We start from the raw sequence: 20,128 nt of genomic DNA, 5'->3' as shown, positions 1-20,128 counted from the left end.
TACATTCATACTCAGCCAGTCATCCAGCCTTAGTATCTCAGACCAGAGAGGTGTGATTTCACAAAGTCCTTAGTGGAGCAACAGCTTCTGAAGGCATGGCTGTGCCTGTGGGCCTGAGAGTGAAAAACATCACAGAAAAACCGTGTCTCTTTAGCTTCCGGCACCCTTTACACACAGCAGTGCTCTTATTTAAATAGAAGCCAGATAGGTTAATTATTTTCAGTAGTCTGTAATTGAAGAGGGACATGCTAGCAGCTCTGGCAGCACTTGGTGGTTGCTCCATGACTGAATGAAAAATCCATTTCATAAAGTCAACAAGGGTGTGTGAGCTGCATGGATCATCAGAGCAGGTTTGGGGCGCTGTAAGCAGCACCAAGCCAGTCAGATGTGGGTTTGATTGCAGGTTTTTAGTCTGTTTTTTTATAACCCTGGTGGAAAAAGTGTTGGCTAGATGACTATTGTGAGTCAATGAAGAAATCAAAATCTATTGTATGACTTTCATGTTTTGTCTTTATTGTGTAGTCTTTTTTTCACTGATGTTTCCTCAGGGTGACATTTATTGTTCTTAAAATTTGGAAAGAACTCCGTGATAGCAGAACATCCTAGAATGAAATGCTTGTTCTTCAAGAAAAGCTTTTTAAATTATTATTTGTAATGATGCTTCTGTATTATAAACCAATGCCATCTGATACTTATCAATATGTGCAGCAGAATGAAGAGGGGATGTGTATTAATTCTGTTTCACTTGCAGTGCACAGTTACCTGTGGTGGTGGAATAAGGACTCGTAATGTCACTTGTGCCAAAAATAGTGATGAGCCATGTGATAGTTCCAAGAGACCAAACTCTAAGGCCCTGTGTGGTCTTCAGCAATGCCCTTCTGCTGGAAGATTCCTGATGCCCCCACTGGCACCCAGAAGAGGCAAGATCATAATCAGAAAAACAATTACTAATCCTGAACGGAATCTTCCTCGCAGGATACTCAGACCAAGCCCAAGGTCCTACACAACAACAAAAACACTCAGGCCTGAAAGTGTAACTCCCTGTTTGCCTACATCCTCTGGTTTGGGTGATGTCTCAGAAAAAGAGGGAACAGCCAATAGAACAATACAAAATAATTTTACTGGACCGAGTGATGCTTACAATTATCCAATTGTTTCTACTGAAAACAGTTCATATCAAAATACTACTTCATGGCCTATTTATAACAGCTTAAGTACTAAAATTATAAGGCATTCTGAAAATACTTCTGAAAGTGAGCCAGTTTCTACTAAAGAGAGTGAGATGCACAGAAGTGAGGACACTCCTGTTTCCTCATTTACTAGTAATCCAGAAATAACTTCCAGCTATGATTACTTAACCGAAGAATCTGATGACATTGATGGGCCTCTTGGAGTCAGCAAGAAACCAACTGATCTCTTTTACAGCACAGAATTCAATTCTGAAATCAGAACCAGAAGCACAACCCTAGACACTGTCTCTCCTGTCCTTCAAAATGAGAGCGTGACTCCCCAGTCTCCACCAGCATCTCACCACCAAGACCCTTCTATGCTCCTTCCTGTTAGCAGAGCAGCACAAGGGCTGGCATTTCCAACAGCAGCAAACTATATCAGCCTGCAGGTTGATGTGCCAGTTGTAGAAGTAACTACCCCACAAGCACCAGTTGCAGAAAGGCTCACAGTGCTTGGACATGTACCAAGAGACCAGACTGACAACAGAAAAGAAGTAAAGCTGCCTGACACGGTAACTACCACCACGCAATCCTCAGCTCTCGAGCACGCTCTGAGGAACCAAAGTGCAACATCTGAGGGTGTTTTAGTGAATGTCACAGAAAACAGCCATATAACAGCACCCAACAGTTTGCCGGATGATGCCTACTGGATAGTAGGCAACTGGAGTGAGGTAAGTTGTTGTTAGCCTGTAAAAGTGGAGAGTGTGAACAGCTGACTGAACCACTGCTGAAATGAAACTTCTTAGTTTGTCATGATTATCTGAAATGAGTACCATACATTCATATGAAATACTTGACACAAAAGAGTTGGTAACTTGGGGTATCTAGGTTGCTTACATAAAGTGAATATAGTCATCAGGGGGCCTGGCCATATATTACAAACTTTTACTTAATGTCCTTCCCACTGTAAAATTTTATTTTTATGTAAACAGGGTTCTTTTTCTGTGAATGGATTTTATATACTTGAAATCATAGTACCTAAAGTGAAAGAGTTTGGTATCTGAACTAATTATCTCATTCTTCTAAGGCCTTTTTTACCAAGCTAAACAGAGTCAGATCTGGAAACCTCCTTGAACTGATCTGCCTCTGTCTCAGTATTGATGGAGAAGGTCTGTTTCTCTGTACCTACTTGCCCTTGGCTCTACCTGGAATTATTATAGAATTGCAGAAATACAGGGCCCAAAAGGACAGCAAGAGATGACTTAGTGTATCCCATGGCAGTGGAGGCACATCTAGACCACTGAGATCGTGTTGGTGTCCTCTGTCTGGATGCAGCCAGTGGGTAAGACCCCTGAGCAAGAGCAGGCTCTGTCACCACATCAGTGGTTGTTCAGGACGTGTGTTCCTGATGGCAGTTTGAAGTTTCATCTTGTGTCTTCCCATGGCCAGGTGAGAATGGCCTTAGCTTCCCATGTTCTGGTGAGACACGTGAAGCATTTCCTCCTGCACATGCCTGAATACCTGCATTTAGATCTGCTTGGGTGCGAGAGTCTACAACAGAATTTCAGGGTAAAGGTTGTACCCCCAAGCCCACCACAGCCTGAGCAGAGGTCTAACATAGAGATGCTACAGTCTGTCCTAGTCGTTCATTATCCACCTTAGAAATATTTTTCTTATACATAGCCAAAATCTTCTATACTGAAAATGAAGATTCCCTTTTTTTACATAAAAACTGTGAAGGAAAATTTTCTTCTTAATGTTCTGAGGTCCAATTTCTAAATTCTTTTCAGATTTTCCTTGTGTTTTCTAAATATCTGGTGACTTTGTTGTTCTCATCCGGACTTGCTTCAGTTTCATCACATATTTCTTCATCAGTGACGTTCATTGTGGCCCCAGCTGACACATAGCAGATAAAATGGAATAATTGCTATTGTTTTATTTATTACTGTCTTTGTGAATGCTGGAATCAGATTTGTCTTGTTTTGTAACCATCTTGCTTTCACTTATTGAATTCGTGGTCCGTTGTAAATTCTGTATCCCTTAATACAGTATTTCTAGATCAGCAGATGTCAGATGTTCTCAGTTATGTTTGAGACCTATATATATGAATGTGTATGTGTGTATATATCTGTATGCATAAAAAGTTTTCCCTAAGTGCAGTATTTGGCATGTATTTTTGAATTTCACTGTTTTCTTATAGTTTTTAATGTGGTGAGGTGTCTTTGAGTTCAGATTTCAACATTCCTGGCAACTCTCCCAACTTGTCATCATCTGCAAGTATTTTAAGCGCATACTGTCTTTCATTATTCAGTTAGCTAATGAAAATACTGGAGAGAGCCTGGCTTTGGACAGAGCCCTGCAGGACTATGTTTGAAGTGTCAGTTCATTATGACACTGAACCAACGAGGACCACTTTACCACAGTTTTTCAGTTAGCTGAACACTGATCTTGTAATTATTTCACCTAGGCTATATTTCCATCATTTGCTAAAAGAATGCTTTATACAGACATGTAAAAGCATCATGTCAGCTGGCTCCTTTTCTTCATTAAGCCATGTATCCCTGTCAAAGCAGGGTTTTAGACTCAATTGAATAATTTTTTCTAGATAGGTCCATGTGGGCTTTTCTGTTGCTTTATCATTTTTGTTAGTATTTGCCATTTTGATCTTCATTATTCAGTAATTTGTTTTTTATGTTCTTGTGAGGTCAAGTTGGGTGAAGCATTCGGTTAGACCACAGGTAGGACTTTTTCTTTTCCTAAAAATAACTTGAAAGATATTCTTATCGAGTCCTCTGGGACTTTTCCAATCTATAGAAAAAATAATTCTCAACAGTTCAAAGCTATTGAAGCATACTTAAATGAATGTTTAGATAAGGTCAATATATTTGGTTTTACAGAATTGATGGAATCAGTTTGAGGATACTTAATGTATCTAACTTTGCTGTTCTTTAATGATTTGGTAATCTTTTGCTATTCTTGTGAAAGCTATTATATCTGTTAAAATTAACTTCATAGAAAGTGTGTCACGTTTAACTTTTTTTTTTTTTTTACAAATTTGAAGAAGGAAAAGTGGGTGAAAAAAGAGAGTTTGTGGAATCTCCATCCCTGGAGATTCTGAAGGCATCTGGACATGGTTCTGAGCAGCTGTCTCCAGGTGGCCGTGCATGAGCAAAGGTCCTTTCCAACCTCAACCATTCTGTGATTCTGTTAATAAAGTCAGCTGTTATCTTTCTCATGAAATAAAAGTTACCTATTTCAGACACATACCTTGATTCTAACATTCACAGAACCTTTTCTTTTTGTTCATTACCTTTAACTAATTTTTAATCTACAGTTTTCTGACTTTATTTTTGCTCTTTCTATATACCTGTCCTTAGTAAAACTTTGTGGGTGTTTTTAGCTGACATCTGTCCAAGGCATTGCTATTTCAAGACCAGTGCATCTACCTAGATGAACGTCTTGCTGTACTCTCTCTCCTTCTCTTTTAGTAGCTGCCAGTATTCTGACATTTCTTTGCTCTTTATGACACATCTATACTAGTAAATAAATAGTGCCCAAGAATAGTGATAGTCACTGAAGTGGAATGGTGTGACATGTCCTGTACCAGTGCTGGCACTTGCCTCCCAAGGGAGAGCACTAATGTGAGTAGGGCCAAACAGTGCCCAATTCCACTGGTGCTTCTGTCTGTAACTTCTACTTTCTTTCCTACGACTTTCCCAAGTTGTTCTGGGCTGTCACTTTTCACTTTCTAGGAGCTTTCTGGGTATCAGAGATATCCCATTACCACTAGACCTGCTCATTCTGCACCTCTGCTATTGGTCATGAAAAGTCACCTGCACTTTCTCCCCCGTAATAGACATCTGCTATGACAAGAGGGAATCTTGGTTCCCAAACAACAAAAGGGAAAAGCAGTAAGTCTTCACAAACTTCAGAGCAATCTGTCTCCTTTATGTAGCATCAAACAACAGTCAAGAAAGCTAAGGCTTTATGCTGGAGTGTGCTTTATGCTGCACTGTTTGCAGCATCATGCATTTCCCTCTTGACTCTGTATCTGCACATAGGTTTTGAAAGAAGCCTGCTGTGTTTCACCTTCCTCAGACGGGAATATAAAGCTTTTATAAGTATGACCTACCCAGAACCATCCCTACAGCTATCTTTGATCTTCTCACGTGTGCTCAGAATGTGTGCTCTTTGGTCAAAGACTGAGCACCCCTTCAGTAAAGTCTTGGTGTTGTCAGACAGGCATAGCAGAGCTGAGGAAGCTGTAAGTCAGCAAGCAAGACAAAGGCAGTCCATCCTCTCAGGCAGAGAAATTGTCTGGGATAGATATGTCACTAGGCAAAACTGAACAGTGGTATGCACTTCCCTTTAACGGGACCCTTGTACACATGTTCCAGGAATCCCCATGTCTTCAATGTTGATTTTTTTTTCCGGCCTCATCTTCAGCTTAAGTTTCCTTATTTTTCCAAGAACTTTACTTAGCTTTCCCACTTCCACAAAAGGAGGTCAAACCAAACAATAGCAGTTGCTTTCTGCATCCTTTTGCTGACTTAGTCCAAGATTATTTATGCTGTTTCTCATGCCAGCTACAGGTTGCTTGGTGTGTTGGATTTGATTCTATATGTGTAGTTGTTCACTGTCCCTCCCCTTTTAAGGGAGAAAAAGGTAAATGGGTATCTCCAGCCAATCTTCACCCCTTCCTGCTTCAGAATACAATGACAGTGTTTGACTTTTTTGTAAGAAGTGTGCATTCTTGGGTTCTGGACTGGAATAATCAGTTTTCTCTTACCTCAGACACCAAAATCCTCTCAAATGTTGAAAACACTCAGTCCCTTCTTGAATTAATAATTTTAAAACATTTTTTTGCTGCACATTTTTTCCAAGATTCTCACATTTTATTTAAGATTTGCTCTTAATTTGCTGGCTATCTCATGAGGAATATTAGGGATAGAGAGGGAGCAATACTGGAGATTGGATGCAATTATACCGTACATTGGATCCCCAAAGACAACAGAAGAAAATGGTGGAACAGCTGGTACAGATTTAGAGTGTCTCAGTAAGCAGGATTTTGCCAAATAAGAGAATTGCGTAGTATAAATCAAAATTGGTACTGTCTTAACAAAGCAATAGAAAGCCCTCTTTCAGAACATTAAGTAAAATTCAGGTGAGTCTGAAGTCTTCTTTTGAGTTTCTCAGATAACCTAGGTCATCTAAAATGGCTCTAGATATTTATATTTAGGTTCCAGGATTGTTTCCAAATGATGTACTAATGTTGAGTGTGCCCCTGGGCTTTCCTTTTACCCTTCTGCAGTGCTCCACCACCTGTGGAATGGGGGCTTTCTGGAGACTGGTGAAGTGCAGCAGCAGGAACACCTCTCACTGTCAGCACATCAAAAAGCCTGATCCTGCAAGAAAATGTTATCTCCGCCCATGTGCTAGCTGGAAAACAGGAAATTGGAGCAAGGTAACTTCATTCAGAGCTGTGTGTGAACAGTAAGCTTGCAAATTTCAGTGAGTAGGAAATTCTAAGTACTTCATTTTTAAAGCAATTATTTACTCAGTGGTAATGCATACATGGTTCCCAGTTGACTATTCAGCACTAATTTTCTGATTTCCTGACCAAGTTATATCTAGAAACACATCTGCTGTGAATTTTGTTCTTCCTGTCGTAGGTTGTGCTCATTAACTCTTGCATCTGAAGCCAAAGCAGGACTCACTGTTCATGTTCTATGGAGATTGTAGGGCAAAGCTGTACATATTTGGTTGTGGCATCTTTTTGATCTCTGCTTCCAGAGGCATCTCCTAATTTTAAGAAGCAGTGGGAATTTGAAAGAAGAAGTTGTCATGTTCCTATTCACCCTTGTCACCATATGTTATCTCTTATGTGACACGATCTGTTCCCCATCCATTTCATCTCTAATTTTTACATTTAAAAAATGAAAGAGCGTGGTACTGGGGAGAATGCCTGCTATGTATGGGGTCCTGTTTGATCCTAGTTGTGTACACATGGCTTGGTCAAGGGACAGAATAGTGTCCAGGGTGGCAAGTGGAGCCCAAGGAATTGTGTTTGACTTACGTTTTGGTATTTTAAGATGCATGATAGACACCTGGAAGGACTTTGGTGACTTCTTGAAACTTATTACATTTTGTCTTCATGCAGTCTAAAAATGGAGTTTTAAACAGCTGGTTATTTTTTATGACTCAAAAGAGAAAACCTACAGAATTCTATTGAAATAATGTCGATTTAATAAAGAGAAAGATGCTCTTTTTCAGTACATGTCATTTTTGTGGACAATGTTGTTGCCATTGGGCTAGAGGGCAGATTCGTACAAAGAAAAGGTTGTAGTTACAAAACCTGTGCTCTATTATTAAGCTCTTTGACACAGAATTGATTTGTACAGGAATTACATGCCTGTTTAGTAAGTTCAGGAAAGGCCAAGGCTTTACATAACTACATTTAAGCCTTCAAAATTCATTTTAAATGATACATAGATACTGCGCAGTCCCATTTACAGTAGGGCATATTTTACCTTCACTTTTTCTTCATAAATGTCATTGCTCTTGCAGGAAATGAATGATAGTTATGTCAAAAAAAGTAGCTAGAAATAAGGCTTAATGGTAAAATATTATGGGACACAAATTTTTAAAAGTGTCAGTCCAATTGTGAAAACAATTTAAAGCAAAAGGCTTTTCCTAGCAGATTTCTATTGTGTTACTCACCCTTTTTTTCCATATATTGAACTAGACAGACAAACCTAATTACAATTTAATATATAAAAATTACTAACATTTGTTTGCTTTATGAGTGAAATTGTTTTTTGTTACTCATTTCAAACATTCTTAAGGCACCTTATCATAGCAAGATGGCTCTGTTCCGCTGCTAGTATAGTACAGCTTCTTCTGTTCCTTTGCTCTCATCTAATTCTCCTCTTCTCTAAAAGAAAGGTGCTTCTGACTAGATCTTACAGTCTGAGTTTAATACTAGGTATAACTCGCACATATTTTGGGGCTGTTGTACTAATTTTTTTACACAGTCACTTCTGTTCACTGTTTTTATCCAGAGGGACAAAAACTCCTGTCTACAAGAGTATGGATTCCCTCCCCATTCATTCTTCATCTCTCATGGGAATTATTATGTTCAAATTCTTTGCTCAACTGAAGAATGGTTATTTATGCAAAGGAGAACAGCATTAGTTATTGTTGCAGCGTGGTGGTAAAGGTGAAAGCTGATCTGAGGTTACTCAGTGGTGTCGTTGGAATTGGCTTTAATTCTGGATGAAGTCAAAATGTGTATTTTTCCTTATCCTTTGAGTAGAAAATTCACTTCTTCCTCGACAACAGGAGAGTTCCTGAGCTTTGGTGTCTGGGGACAGGACCTGGTGATGCTGCATGAGGCCTTGGAGCAAGCTTCAGAGAGAAACAGGAGGCTGGAAGAGCTCACTTAGCTTACTGGCAGAGCTCTAAGCTGAGAAGTGATTTCACAGGCTATGAATGAGGCTCAGGGTGCCTCTCTTCTTTCCCTTTCTCTCATGCCCAGACTGCTCTCGGAGTATGGAACCTCCTGGTGCCATGAGGAGCAAGGAAGATGAGGGTGGGAACTGCTACTCCCTCCATCCCTCCCTCCCTCCTTTCCCTCCTTCTGAAGCAACTGAGGAACTGACAATCTCCTTACATACAGAATTCATTTTTTGTATTTGTTGCATTATAACTCTTTCACTGTGACATTTTTGGAAATAGTTGTCAAGATTTCTCAATTAAATACACACACGTGTCATTAATGGACATGGAAGTGAAGGAAGGGAAGTACTTATATGGTGTGTTCCGGTTTGCTGTGATGAGACCACAGTGTTTAAGCCTTACAACAGGTTGTTGTTACAGTAAACTGGAAATTTCCTCTGTTCAGGATGCTCAGAGCTCAAGCTGTCCTGCTCCTCTGTGACTGGGGAAGGTACAGCCCCTCAGCAGAGCATCATTTGGAGATGTGCCCCTTTCTGTTTTGTGTGCAGTGCTCTGCGAACTGCAGCGGCGGCTTCAAGACCCGAGATGCTCACTGCATTGATGTCCGTGAAAAGCGACTGCTCAGGCCTTTTCATTGCCAGTTACTCGGATATAAACCACAACTCAGCACTAGGTGTAACACAGAGCCTTGTTTGCAGTGGCATGTGGAGCCCTGGAATAAGGTATTGTCCTTGAAAAGAAGCTTTTGGAACGAGCAATTACCTGTCAGGTAACAGTGACTCTCAGATCCTGTGCTGTTGGGTAAACCTGTGCTCAAAGGAAGACACACAGCTGGTGTGTACCACTCTGCAGTCCTTGTGTATGGTTACAGCAAGAATTAGCATAGATGTTCGTCAGACTTCCCTAAGTCATTCTTAGGATTGCATATAATACACAGCCAGAGCTGTAAATCACCATACTCTGAAAGAGAGTAGTAGATGGCCTGGAAAAAGATTTCTTTTAGCTATTCTACTGGATCAGTAAATGTGGTTCGTTTAGATTAATCCGTTTTGCTGCCATTTTAATGTTGCTTTCTCATTATGGTGAATTTAAAATTTTCCTTTCCCTTCAGCTTTTGGGCTGAAATTTTGTAGATCTGGAAGCTTAGGCCAGACATAAGATAAATCTGACTTTTGGGTCTTTTTGTGATATAAATCTGCTCCAATGAACTCATAGGCAGCCAGGTACATATTTGTGTCAGCTAAAGCACATGTTCTGAATTACATTTTAGTGTTTACTCCCACTAAAAGCAGCTCTGGAGAAAGCACCATGATGTTTACAGCCCTCTGGACCTGATGCTTTTGGATTTCAAGGGAGGTGATCACATTGTTCTTTGTAAGACATTGACAAAACACACCTGCAAGAAGAACATCAGGATGTGTGATTTCTGTCAAAGTAATCAGCAGAGGTCAAAAAAATAAAAATAGCCAAATGATTACACTTGTTTGCCACTTAAATTTTTTTAAAAAAACACTAGTCAAACCCTGACAGTTGTCTTCATGCTAAGAATGCTGGATACAATTGGATTGAAAAGGTTAATTTACCAGATGTCAGACAGAGTGCTCTGTCCATAGGGATTCAGTTGCTTGTAGGACAGGATGCAATTGCTTGTAGGACAGGAACAATGCATTATTCAAAGTATATCTGGCACATTGTTTCATGCCACAGTGTGAAATACTTTGTGTATTTTAAGCAGGCTCTGCTGCAGATGAAGTGAAAAAATAATAAAAAGTCAGTGGATAAGTAATACTGGAATGTGGACAGAAGAATGTTTAAAAAATAACTTAGGTCACTGTCTTTGTAGTGAATATATCAAATACATATATATATATAGTGTATATATAATAAAAGTAGACACTGTTATTGCCAAATAGTTCATTTGTTGTATGGACTGAATGAATTTTAATGTCCCCAGCCACCTCATAAAATGAGATGCTGCATCTCATGAACTTGTTCTGTCTTCAGTAAGTATTACAGAATAATCCTGCAGACATGTGACTTCCAATCTCATTCTTGTTAGAGAAGCTACTGGTGCCAGTGATGCTGATCAGCAGTTCTGTGTTGCCTGTTCTGTGTTGCCACTTCCATGCTGTCCTATAGCCCTTGCAATAATGCATGTCAGGAGCAGCTTTTCCCCAAGTAACAGCTTATTTCCTGTTTCCTTCCAAGCATATGATGAAGTAAGTGTCTCAATGCAGAGCTTTTCTTCGTGCCTAGACTTTAGGACTTGACGTGCAGGCTAGCTTGTATATCTTTCCAAATCCCATGGGGCAGTGACCCAGGGTTCTTGTTAAGTCTTGTTAACACATTGTGATAACTCTTGTTATCCACATTTCTGAATGAACATTTTCAACTGTCTTTATGGTCTTTTTTTGTGTTGTTACCCATTCCCATCTCTTGTTGTGCCCCTCTTTTGTTAGTGTTCGAGAACCTGTGGTGGTGGCCAGCAAAAGCGACACATCTACTGCCCAGAAGAAGGGCACTGTGACTGGACCAAAAGACCTAATGCCACTGCATCATGTAACAGGCAGCCTTGTACACAATGGATTAACCAGGCCTGGAGCCCGGTAGGATTCAGTTTATTTTTGGTTTAGCTTTTGTCATGAGTTGGCCATATTTGGTCATATTATCTTCTTGTCTTTGAACCTCAGTGCCTGTGGCAAGGGTAGCTTCTTATTCACAGCTGAAGCTACAAATGAAGAACTTTTGAAAATATTACTAAATGTTTCATAGCCAGCCCATCTCCGTTCCTTCAGCTGACTGGTATTGTAGCTTCTACTTTTTTTGCTGCATTAGGTGTTGTTGAAGGGCTGGAGTTTTTAACTTGTCTGATAAAAAGGAGATACCATTTACATTCTTCCATTGCTTATCTGAAATTTTCCACTGTTCAAGCTATTAGAGGGGGTTGGGTGATCCTTAAAGCAATTTTGTGAAATACTGGACTTGCCCACATGAAGAGAAAATCTGAGTTTTGACCAATAGCCTTCTACTTTGACACCTGGAAATCTAATTGACAAATATAAGACATGTCTTTGGGGAACCTTCCATTGTCTGCAACACCCATTTATTTATAAAGAAACTGGTATTTCTAATAAACATTTCCCTTCAGTTTCCTTAATAAACACAGCATACATTAAAAATATCCTCACAGCAGAATAGAATATCGAAGGAATGCTAAAAGCGGGAGACACAAATAAGGAAACCATGGAGACTCATGTAAGACAGAAAATGTAATGAGTTGGTTTTGACACAAAGCCATTAGATGGGACATAACTATAATGTAATGTGAAGTTAGTGTAACACTTAAATATGGAAGTGAAATGCATAAAATCAGCACCTGAATACAAAAAATTATACCAATTATTTTACTGATTTGTCAATCCTATATTAATGTATTAATTATTGATTTTACTTTATTAGAAAGATTTTAAACATCAATATAAAGTTGTTGCAAGAGTACCTAAGACCTTTTAATGTGCTTCACACCAGTACAGTTGTGTCTTATGCACAGATATATATATCAGAGAAAGGATAATTTGCAGAAAAATTACAGAGGTACCAGTCCTGTCTTCATCTCTGGTGTTTTATTAGCTGACATTCTCTGTCTGTCGAATTATTTATCTTACTGGGCACTATTTATCTGAAGAGAAAAAGAACTTATGATTAATTGGAATTCCCAGATGCTCTGGGAAATCTGAAGAATTAAATACATTTACGGAATAGTACAAGAATGTATTTTAAAAGTGTTCCTTTTTTATGGCTGTCTTTTTGCAGCCAGAACAAGCAGCTGGCTGTTCTTTTGTGGTCATAAAGAAAGGATAACCACTGTGTAAATGTCACGAAAGAAACAACATTTCACCGAGCTTTTTTAATAAATCTTATCTTGGTCATTTGTAGACGTAACATTGCAATGATTATATATGTTTAACTTAGCGAGAAAATGGGATGCAAAAAATGTCCTAATTGTACTAATTTAGATTACTACTCTCTTATTTTGTAGGACTGATCATCCTCATCCTCCTCAGTAGAAAACAGTCCTCTCCCCCTGGTTACACATTCCAAAATGCTTTAGTTATGCTATTTACTCTTCCACTGTATCCTACCAAATCTGGCCACAATACACCATGGAGGTATCTGGGTAGAGCACACAGTACACAAAGTAGTGTAAAGTCATTGGTTCTGGATCATATGGCATTTTTAGCCTCCTGTCACATTACAGCGCAAATACTGGCATATTACAAAATTTCCATATAAAAATACTTTTATATGTGTTAACATTACTTTCTTTCAGTGCACTGTTTCTTGTGGAGGGGGCATTCAGCAAAGAACTGTGAAATGCATGAATACAGAAACTAATGAAACTGAAGATGACAGTATGTGTGTGGACAAAGCCAAGCCAACAGAGCATCAAAAATGCAATGTGCAAGAGTGCAGGAAAAGTACAGGTATGGTAATACACCTGCATGAGACAGTTTCCAAAAAGCTCTCCATTTGTGCTGAGATTCTTCAAAAACTGGGAACTGAATCTATCTACTCAATCTATTAACTTCTTTTGAGTACTGTACTTGAGTTCAGTACTTAAAGGTCAGCCTGACCTGCTGCTGCTCAGCTCCTCTGTTGGCAGAACCAGCCCTCCTGGCCTTGTTCAGTCCTCTGAGCATGATGAGGAGTGCAGTCCTCTGAGCATGCATGCCTAATTTATGATGCCACAACTAAATGAACAGGCCTGCTTGTGTTGGCCTATTTTAGGTAACTTAGACTGCATGGAGGACTGTGGAAGGACATGCAGTGTGAGTCCAAACAGAGACCATTTCTTAAGATAGATTCCCCCTGTGGAAGCTGCAGATTCTGGACTGTGAGTGCAAGCAAGCATATTCTTACAGAGAGACACTGTAAGAAAAATCAGTGTCCCACAGGGTGGGACTGTCCAAAATGAAGAGGTGGGGAGAAGTGACTTAGGGTGTCCTGTACTTCTCTTGTTCAAAGGCCCAGGAGCATGGTGGTGTAGATGGTTAATAGCCCAGAAAAGAGGTATCGGGGGAAGGAAGAAGCTTACAAAAGGGTACAAATCTTTATCTGTAGTCTGCGTACTGCAGTATCTGACTGGTTCCCTCAGGTAAGAACAGCAACAACTCATAGTCCTTCTAGAAAAGCCTTCAAAAGCCTTTTGGAGGATGATTCTTCCCTCTTAGTACGTCAGTGGTAAGGGTCTGATTTGGCAATGGGACAAGGGTTTGACTCCTGAGGGCAGCGCAGATCTGACACCCTTGAGAGTGATGCATCACTCCTGCTGCTGTTCATAGATCTTTAGCACACGTTTTTTCATAAGGTTGAATTGGTCTGCTTATTTCCTGTCCCTCTCATGTTCAGAAAGACAGAATCTAATAGATACTGCCTACACAGATTAGTACTAGTTATTAGAGTATTTCTGTGAATAAAACTCAAGTGGCCCATGAAACACAAGAAATGCCCTACTGGGTGCACAGCCTGGTGTGAAAAGAATCACTTTTATCTGTTTTGATCTGCCTTTATACTAGTTTTCACTGAGTTTCCCTAGTTCCAGTGCTGGGACATTTGCTGAAAAACAGCCTTACATTCAGCTAATGCACCGTTTTCCTGCTTTTGCACACCTTGTCTTCTCACAGCTGAGGATTCCTGTTTCTAATATCTCAGTTTGGCACGTCAGTTTATTAAAGCTACCACAGACCTGTCAGCACCATAGTACACACAGGACCAGTCCCTGGTGCTGCAGAAATTGAAGTGTAGCCAAGCTGAATGTGTAGTTGCATGTGCTTTGTCTGTGCTCTCCTGCCTGCCTGCCTTGCTCTGCATCACTCTCCCAGCCCACTGCACCTGTCTTAAATGCAGTTACAAGAATGCAAAAGTACCAGGCTCACAAGTCATTGTTACTAGGCTTTCCCTGGCAGTCCTTGTCAGCAGAAATGTTCAAGTGAAAAACGTAGATCAGCTCTGTCTGCTGCAAAAGTAACGTGTAACTGAACAGCAACAAGTGCTGCATTTTCCAAGGCAGAAGGTCACGTGTTCACTAAAAGATCCTAGAATTTCAGGGGGATCAAACTGATCTGTAATACAGAGGAAGAGAAAGCCATCATAAGTAAGAGCCTTGATAGACAGCACCGTCATAAAGCAGTTTAAAATTCTTGAAATACAGACAGTGCGTCAGCAAAATATAGCTAATTCTTCTTATCTTCTCCACCATAGGACCGCCCTGCAGCAAAGACCAGCTGTCAGTTCACTTCTGTCAGAGGCTGAAAGGCATTGGCAAGTGCTTGCTGCCATCAATACAGACTCAGTGCTGCTTCACATGTAGTCAGCCCCGAATCCGTAACAAAGCAAGATATGGGGATCAGCGAGGCCTCAGACAACAAAATTACACTAAATCTAGAAGAAAATCACCTCAAACCCAAGAAAACAACAACCAAGCAGCTTGGCACTAGCTTGGCACTATCTTTCTTCTTTGAGTAGGGCTTCTGTTTACAGGCTTTACGTTCCTTATTTTTTTATGAACCATCCAACATAAATGAAAATCTGTGATCAAAACTGGGAAAACACATTGCCTAGGATTATGACTCCTAAGTTACTGCTTCTTTTTTTCTCTCTCTATAATAGTCCAAAAACTGTAACATAATTTGCAAAGTACCAGCAGCTAGTAATTCTTAGGCATGCATAGGTGCTAGAAACAAGCTTGCAAGAATTTTCTGATTGTTTTAATTGAATGTTTTACTTGTTCTTTCTTCCATCTCTTTCCAAAACTGACTTGAAACACCAGTACTGCCTACTTAAGAGTGTTTAGTGAAGGAGGCCACTTGGGCAGCAGACACAGACTTGCACCGTGGCCCAGTTCTCTTTGTGCCTACTTGCCTTTCTTTCTTAGGAATCCAGGTGAAGTGGCAGTGTTTCTCTAAAGTCATTGCTCACTTCATAAATTTGAAAGCAAAGTTTTATAGTAACTGTTTGTGATAGGTTGACTTGAAACATCGGATTTTTCGGAAGAAAAGAAATCTTCATTTAGTGCTTGATTGAACCTCTGAAGGATACCTCAGCCATAGCCTGTTCTCGCCACTCCTCTTTTGCTACAAATGTCTTGCAGTAACCTGAAAAGACCATCAAATATAGGATGTTAAGTTCCCAAATATGTTTTAAGCAACATCAAATCTGTTTGTATCTACCACCTTAATGGAGTAATAGAATCATTTCGGTGGAAAAGATCAACAAGTCCAACCTCTAACCCAGCACTGCCAAGTCCGCCACTAAATTACGTCCTTAAGTGCCACATCTACGTGTCTTTTTTACACATTTAGGAGAGAAACCAGCAATATCTGTTAGACAGTTTTATACAGTGCATTTGACAGAATAATTTCAGTATAAAGAAATAATTTTGCTAGACAGGCAAATCTTTTGCTAGACAGGCAATAACATTCTTAAGTCTCACGTATCATCTGTAGTTCCTCTCCAAAATTAGCTATCCAAAGTGATTTGAAATCAGATAAAGCAAGCCTTCCAAGTCAAAACTGTGGCCAATCTCCATAGCTGCAGATGTTCAAACACAAATGGTACAAGTCAGCAGGACATATAAAGCTATCAGGAAACTGATGCAGCACAGAGGTTGTACCAGATTGCTCTGCAGCAAAAATTCAACCTCAACATTTATCCTTTGGAAAGGGTATGTTGGTGGTATTCTATCTCTATTGACATCTCGCTTCATCCAGTGTTATGTTAGTGGTCAGCTCCATTTAGTTCAAGAATATTACTGCTGCTGAACAGAGAAATCTGGTCCTGTAATGGTTTCCACTGTTTATGGCACAAAGAGTAAAGGAGTCACGCAGTGAGAGAGCAAAAGATCTCTAAACTGGTGTAGGTAAGGACAGTTTGAAGTTGATCCTTTTGAGTTTGAAGACTAAAGTCTTTCTGTTCCTCTACAAACTACAAAAAGAGAGGAAAGAGTGATGAGCTGACTCAGCTAAACAGTTTTGCAAATGTCATGTTAACTCATATGACAAAATTCAACTTTACAGACTTAAACCTTTCTTGCAGCTTCAAATGTTGCATGCAAGAATTTCAGCTGGAAAATTCCCATACTACATTTTGAAACAAATTTTACAGCATTGGCATAAAGGCCAGCTTGCAACTGGAAACTCTGTAGTTCACACTAATATTCAGTGATAGAACTATCATTTAATCCAGTATCTCCCAGTAGTAGTGCAAGCTCACGTCCACAAGAGCACTCTATCACCTCACTCACAGCAAACTTTTCCCCTAGTGCAAATCCTTGATCATAATGAGGTTGAGGGGCACCTGGGACAGGAATTTATGACCCAGAGTATTGTCTGCATAGGTCAGACCTCAGGCATTAGGAGACCACTAGCCAAATCTGTTTTGCTATTGAAGAAAATGGCAGAACAAACTTCAGGGAGCTGCAACTGGCCCCTTTGAACAAAGCTGGGCATTTTCAAAACAGCTGGACAAGAGCAGACATTTAGATTCCTTTGGAATTCAGTAGGATTTTGACACCTTGGTTCTACACTCTTTTTAGAAAATCTCAGATTTACTCCCTAGTTACCTGACAATTTGAGATTTTAATACGTGGAAATGTCACATTTTATGCAGTTCAGATTGAGACACAAAGCCATGAATCCAAGTGTCACTATGGTTACAGAACTGTGACTAGCAGTAGCCCTCTTTCTAGACAGACCTTAATGAAGTTAATAGAAATATCTTGGCCTGGCTGTAATATATTAACCTAATAATGGCCGCAAGTCACATTGTCCTTTATCAAAGGTTTGTGACCTTTGGCTTAAGGCTCACTTCTCCACTTGAAGTCTCTGGGAGTTCAAAATATGCAGCATGTCAAGGTTAGGTTTATTAACCTCTGTGCTGGCAATATAACGCCAGTTATAGGTGCTGATAAAATCCACTGTTAAAAATGTGGTGCTATATAATGTGGGGATGACTTACAATGGTGCACGTGCACTCTTACGATAATGGATGTCTCTGGTGTTGCTGGCCAACGCCAGACATGATGCTTTTTAAGTTTCACAGTGTGCTTTTGTCCTTCTGAGGACCTGAATGGCTGCTGACCCTTTGAGCAATAAAAACCTGGGCAGTTGTTATTCCACTGAACAGAGAAATATTGTATCATGCGGGGAAATGGAGGTGCCCTGTCTGGTTCAGGAAGCATTTGGCAGGGCTTGGCCTCAGGCTGCATTGTGTAGAGCAGTTCTCTGATAGCCAAACAACCCAAATTGGTGGTAAGTGCAGATGATTCTTGTATTCCCAGAAGCATCTTACAGGATTTGGGCAGGACAGAGTTAGGTTCACTTCAGGATCGGACTCTTCTGTGCTCAGAGGTACCTGCAACTTTTTATCCACAGCAGTCAGCAGAAGTGGGCTGTCAGGTACATGGGCTAAGGAAAAAGGAGCTGACTGAGTGGATATGGTGCAGGTGGGAGGAAGAATGCCTGTGAGGGTTGGCCTTTCCAGTGCTCCTTAGGGCTACCATGGAGTAAAAACCATTTCTGCCTTCATTGTTTTCTTCAGGGAGCTGTAATTTCATTTGAAATTAATAAAAAGTGAATAAATTATATTATAGACATTAATCAAAATAAATCTTTCTACCCAGGGAAGCACAGTCATCACTTTGCTCAGCTTAAAACTTTAGGGAAAAGATTGTGACAACATGAACTCTTTTAACAGAGCAGTGCCACTGCTATTATGAGACAACTATTCTTAAGTAAAGGTGGATTTATGATCTAAACCCAGATGGTCATTAGTCTCAAAACTGAATAGAGTACAAAGTGCAGAGGCATATTATCATTATATTATCATATTAGCCCGAGACACATCAGCTTCAACAGATTGCTCAGGAAAAATGTGTATTTGGCACATTCACAGCTTGTTCTAATATTTCAAGGTTTAAAAAGCAAACTATGATGACATATTTGTTTCAAGCTTCAATAAATGGCATTGCTTATGTTTGATGTCTCTGGTATTTTATTTTTTCAGTGCAAGAAGACTCATAAGATGGAATTTCCATGGGAAAAAAAAAAAAAGAAAAAAGCTTAGAAAATACATTTACTATGCCGGGGATCCCCATCATTGAGTTATTTTGATGTTTGATACTCTTACATAAAAGAGATCATTAAAAAGGGTGAGGGGGGAAAGTAGAAGATTAAAGCGTGGTGCTAAGTAAAAATATACATTAATAGGCTTAGTCATTTCTTATGAAATAGATGAAATCTTACCACTGCACCAAACCTTTTCAGCACTTGAGTTTCAGATACTGCTGATGCTTATGCCCAGAAATTTAATCACAGTAGCTCTGACATGCTGCCCAGAAACACAGGCATCACTGTTAGGCTTGGGTAGAGAGCACCATTAGTTTGCACTCAGTGTTCTGGGGAGGCAGTCTTTTGCTAGACCTCTGGAGTCACCTCTGTCTCTGTCATGTTACAAGCAGGTGGAAGAAGGTCCCTGGTAGCTGCCTGGATTCAGTGAATCAGTGGCTTTGGCTGGGTCTGAGACATCATTGAATAAATCATAGAATCACTGAATGGTTTGAACTGGAAGGAAACTTAAAGGAAGGAAACTTGTTCCACCCCCCCCTGCCATAGGCAGGGACATCTTTCACTAGACCAGGTTGCTCAGAGCCTCATTCAGCCTGGCCTTGAACACTTCCAGGAATGGGGCATCCACAGCTTCTCTGTACTTCTCTTAACTTTTCTTAGGTTTCACTTTGTCTTTCCTCGTAGGAGAGGTGCTCCATCCCTCCAATCAACTTGGTGGCCTCCTCTGGCCTCACTTAAACAGATCCATGTTTGTCCTGTGCTGGAACCCCAGAGCTGGATTCAGTGCAGTGTGGGGTCACACCAGTGTGTAGCAGAGGGGCAGGATTTGCTCCCTTGACCTGCTGCCCACCCTGCTTTGGATGCAGCCCAGGACAGGATTGGTTTCTGGGCTGTGAGTGCACATGGCTGGGTCATGTCCAGCCTCTCACCCACCAGCACCCCAAGTCCCTCCCAGCAGGGCTGCTCTTGATCTGTTCATCCCCCAGCCTGTGTTGGTACCGGGGGTTGCCCTGATGAAGGTGCAGCACCTTGTGCTTGGTCTTGTTAAACCACATGTGATTCCCATATGCCTGCTGCTCAAGCTTGTCCAAGTCCCTCTGGATGGCGTCCAGGTCCCTCTGGATGGCGTCCAGGTCCCTCTGGATGGTGTCCAGGTCCCTCTGGATGTCATCCAGTCCTTCAGGTGTACCAACAGCACCACTCAGATTGGTGTCATCTAAAAATGCTGACGCTGCACTCTTTCCCTTTGATTGTGGTGTACCCCTGACAGTGGAGAACAGTAGTAGTGGGGCTCCTGAACACTGATGAGTCAAAAAGACCTACTTCAAAGCCTGGGTTTTGAGAGGCTGCAGACAGACTTCCCTCCAGATTTGAAAG

The 20,128-nt window shown here is 40.5% G+C and overlaps 1 protein-coding gene across 1 annotated transcript in view; it reads left to right on the top strand.

Moving 5' to 3' along the window:
• ADAMTS12 (ADAM metallopeptidase with thrombospondin type 1 motif 12) overlaps positions 1 to 18,659 on the top strand; it is a 144,271-nt gene extending 125,612 nt beyond the window's left edge. Inside the window, exons 19-24 of the mRNA XM_064642842.1 lie at positions 752 to 1,900; positions 6,481 to 6,633; positions 9,176 to 9,349; positions 11,087 to 11,233; positions 12,958 to 13,111; positions 14,889 to 18,659. Of these exons, the coding sequence (XP_064498912.1) occupies positions 752 to 1,900; positions 6,481 to 6,633; positions 9,176 to 9,349; positions 11,087 to 11,233; positions 12,958 to 13,111; positions 14,889 to 15,124 (2,013 nt within the window). The 3' untranslated portion in view covers positions 15,125 to 18,659. The remainder of the gene's footprint in view (positions 1 to 751; positions 1,901 to 6,480; positions 6,634 to 9,175; positions 9,350 to 11,086; positions 11,234 to 12,957; positions 13,112 to 14,888) is intronic.
• Positions 18,660 to 20,128: the final 1,469 nt, after the last annotated feature.

This window comes from Pseudopipra pipra, chromosome Z, assembly GCF_036250125.1.
Source record: "Pseudopipra pipra isolate bDixPip1 chromosome Z, bDixPip1.hap1, whole genome shotgun sequence".
In the NCBI taxonomy this organism is placed as follows: Eukaryota; Metazoa; Chordata; class Aves; order Passeriformes; family Pipridae; genus Pseudopipra; species Pseudopipra pipra.
This window is presented reverse-complemented; position numbering and strand designations above follow the sequence as displayed.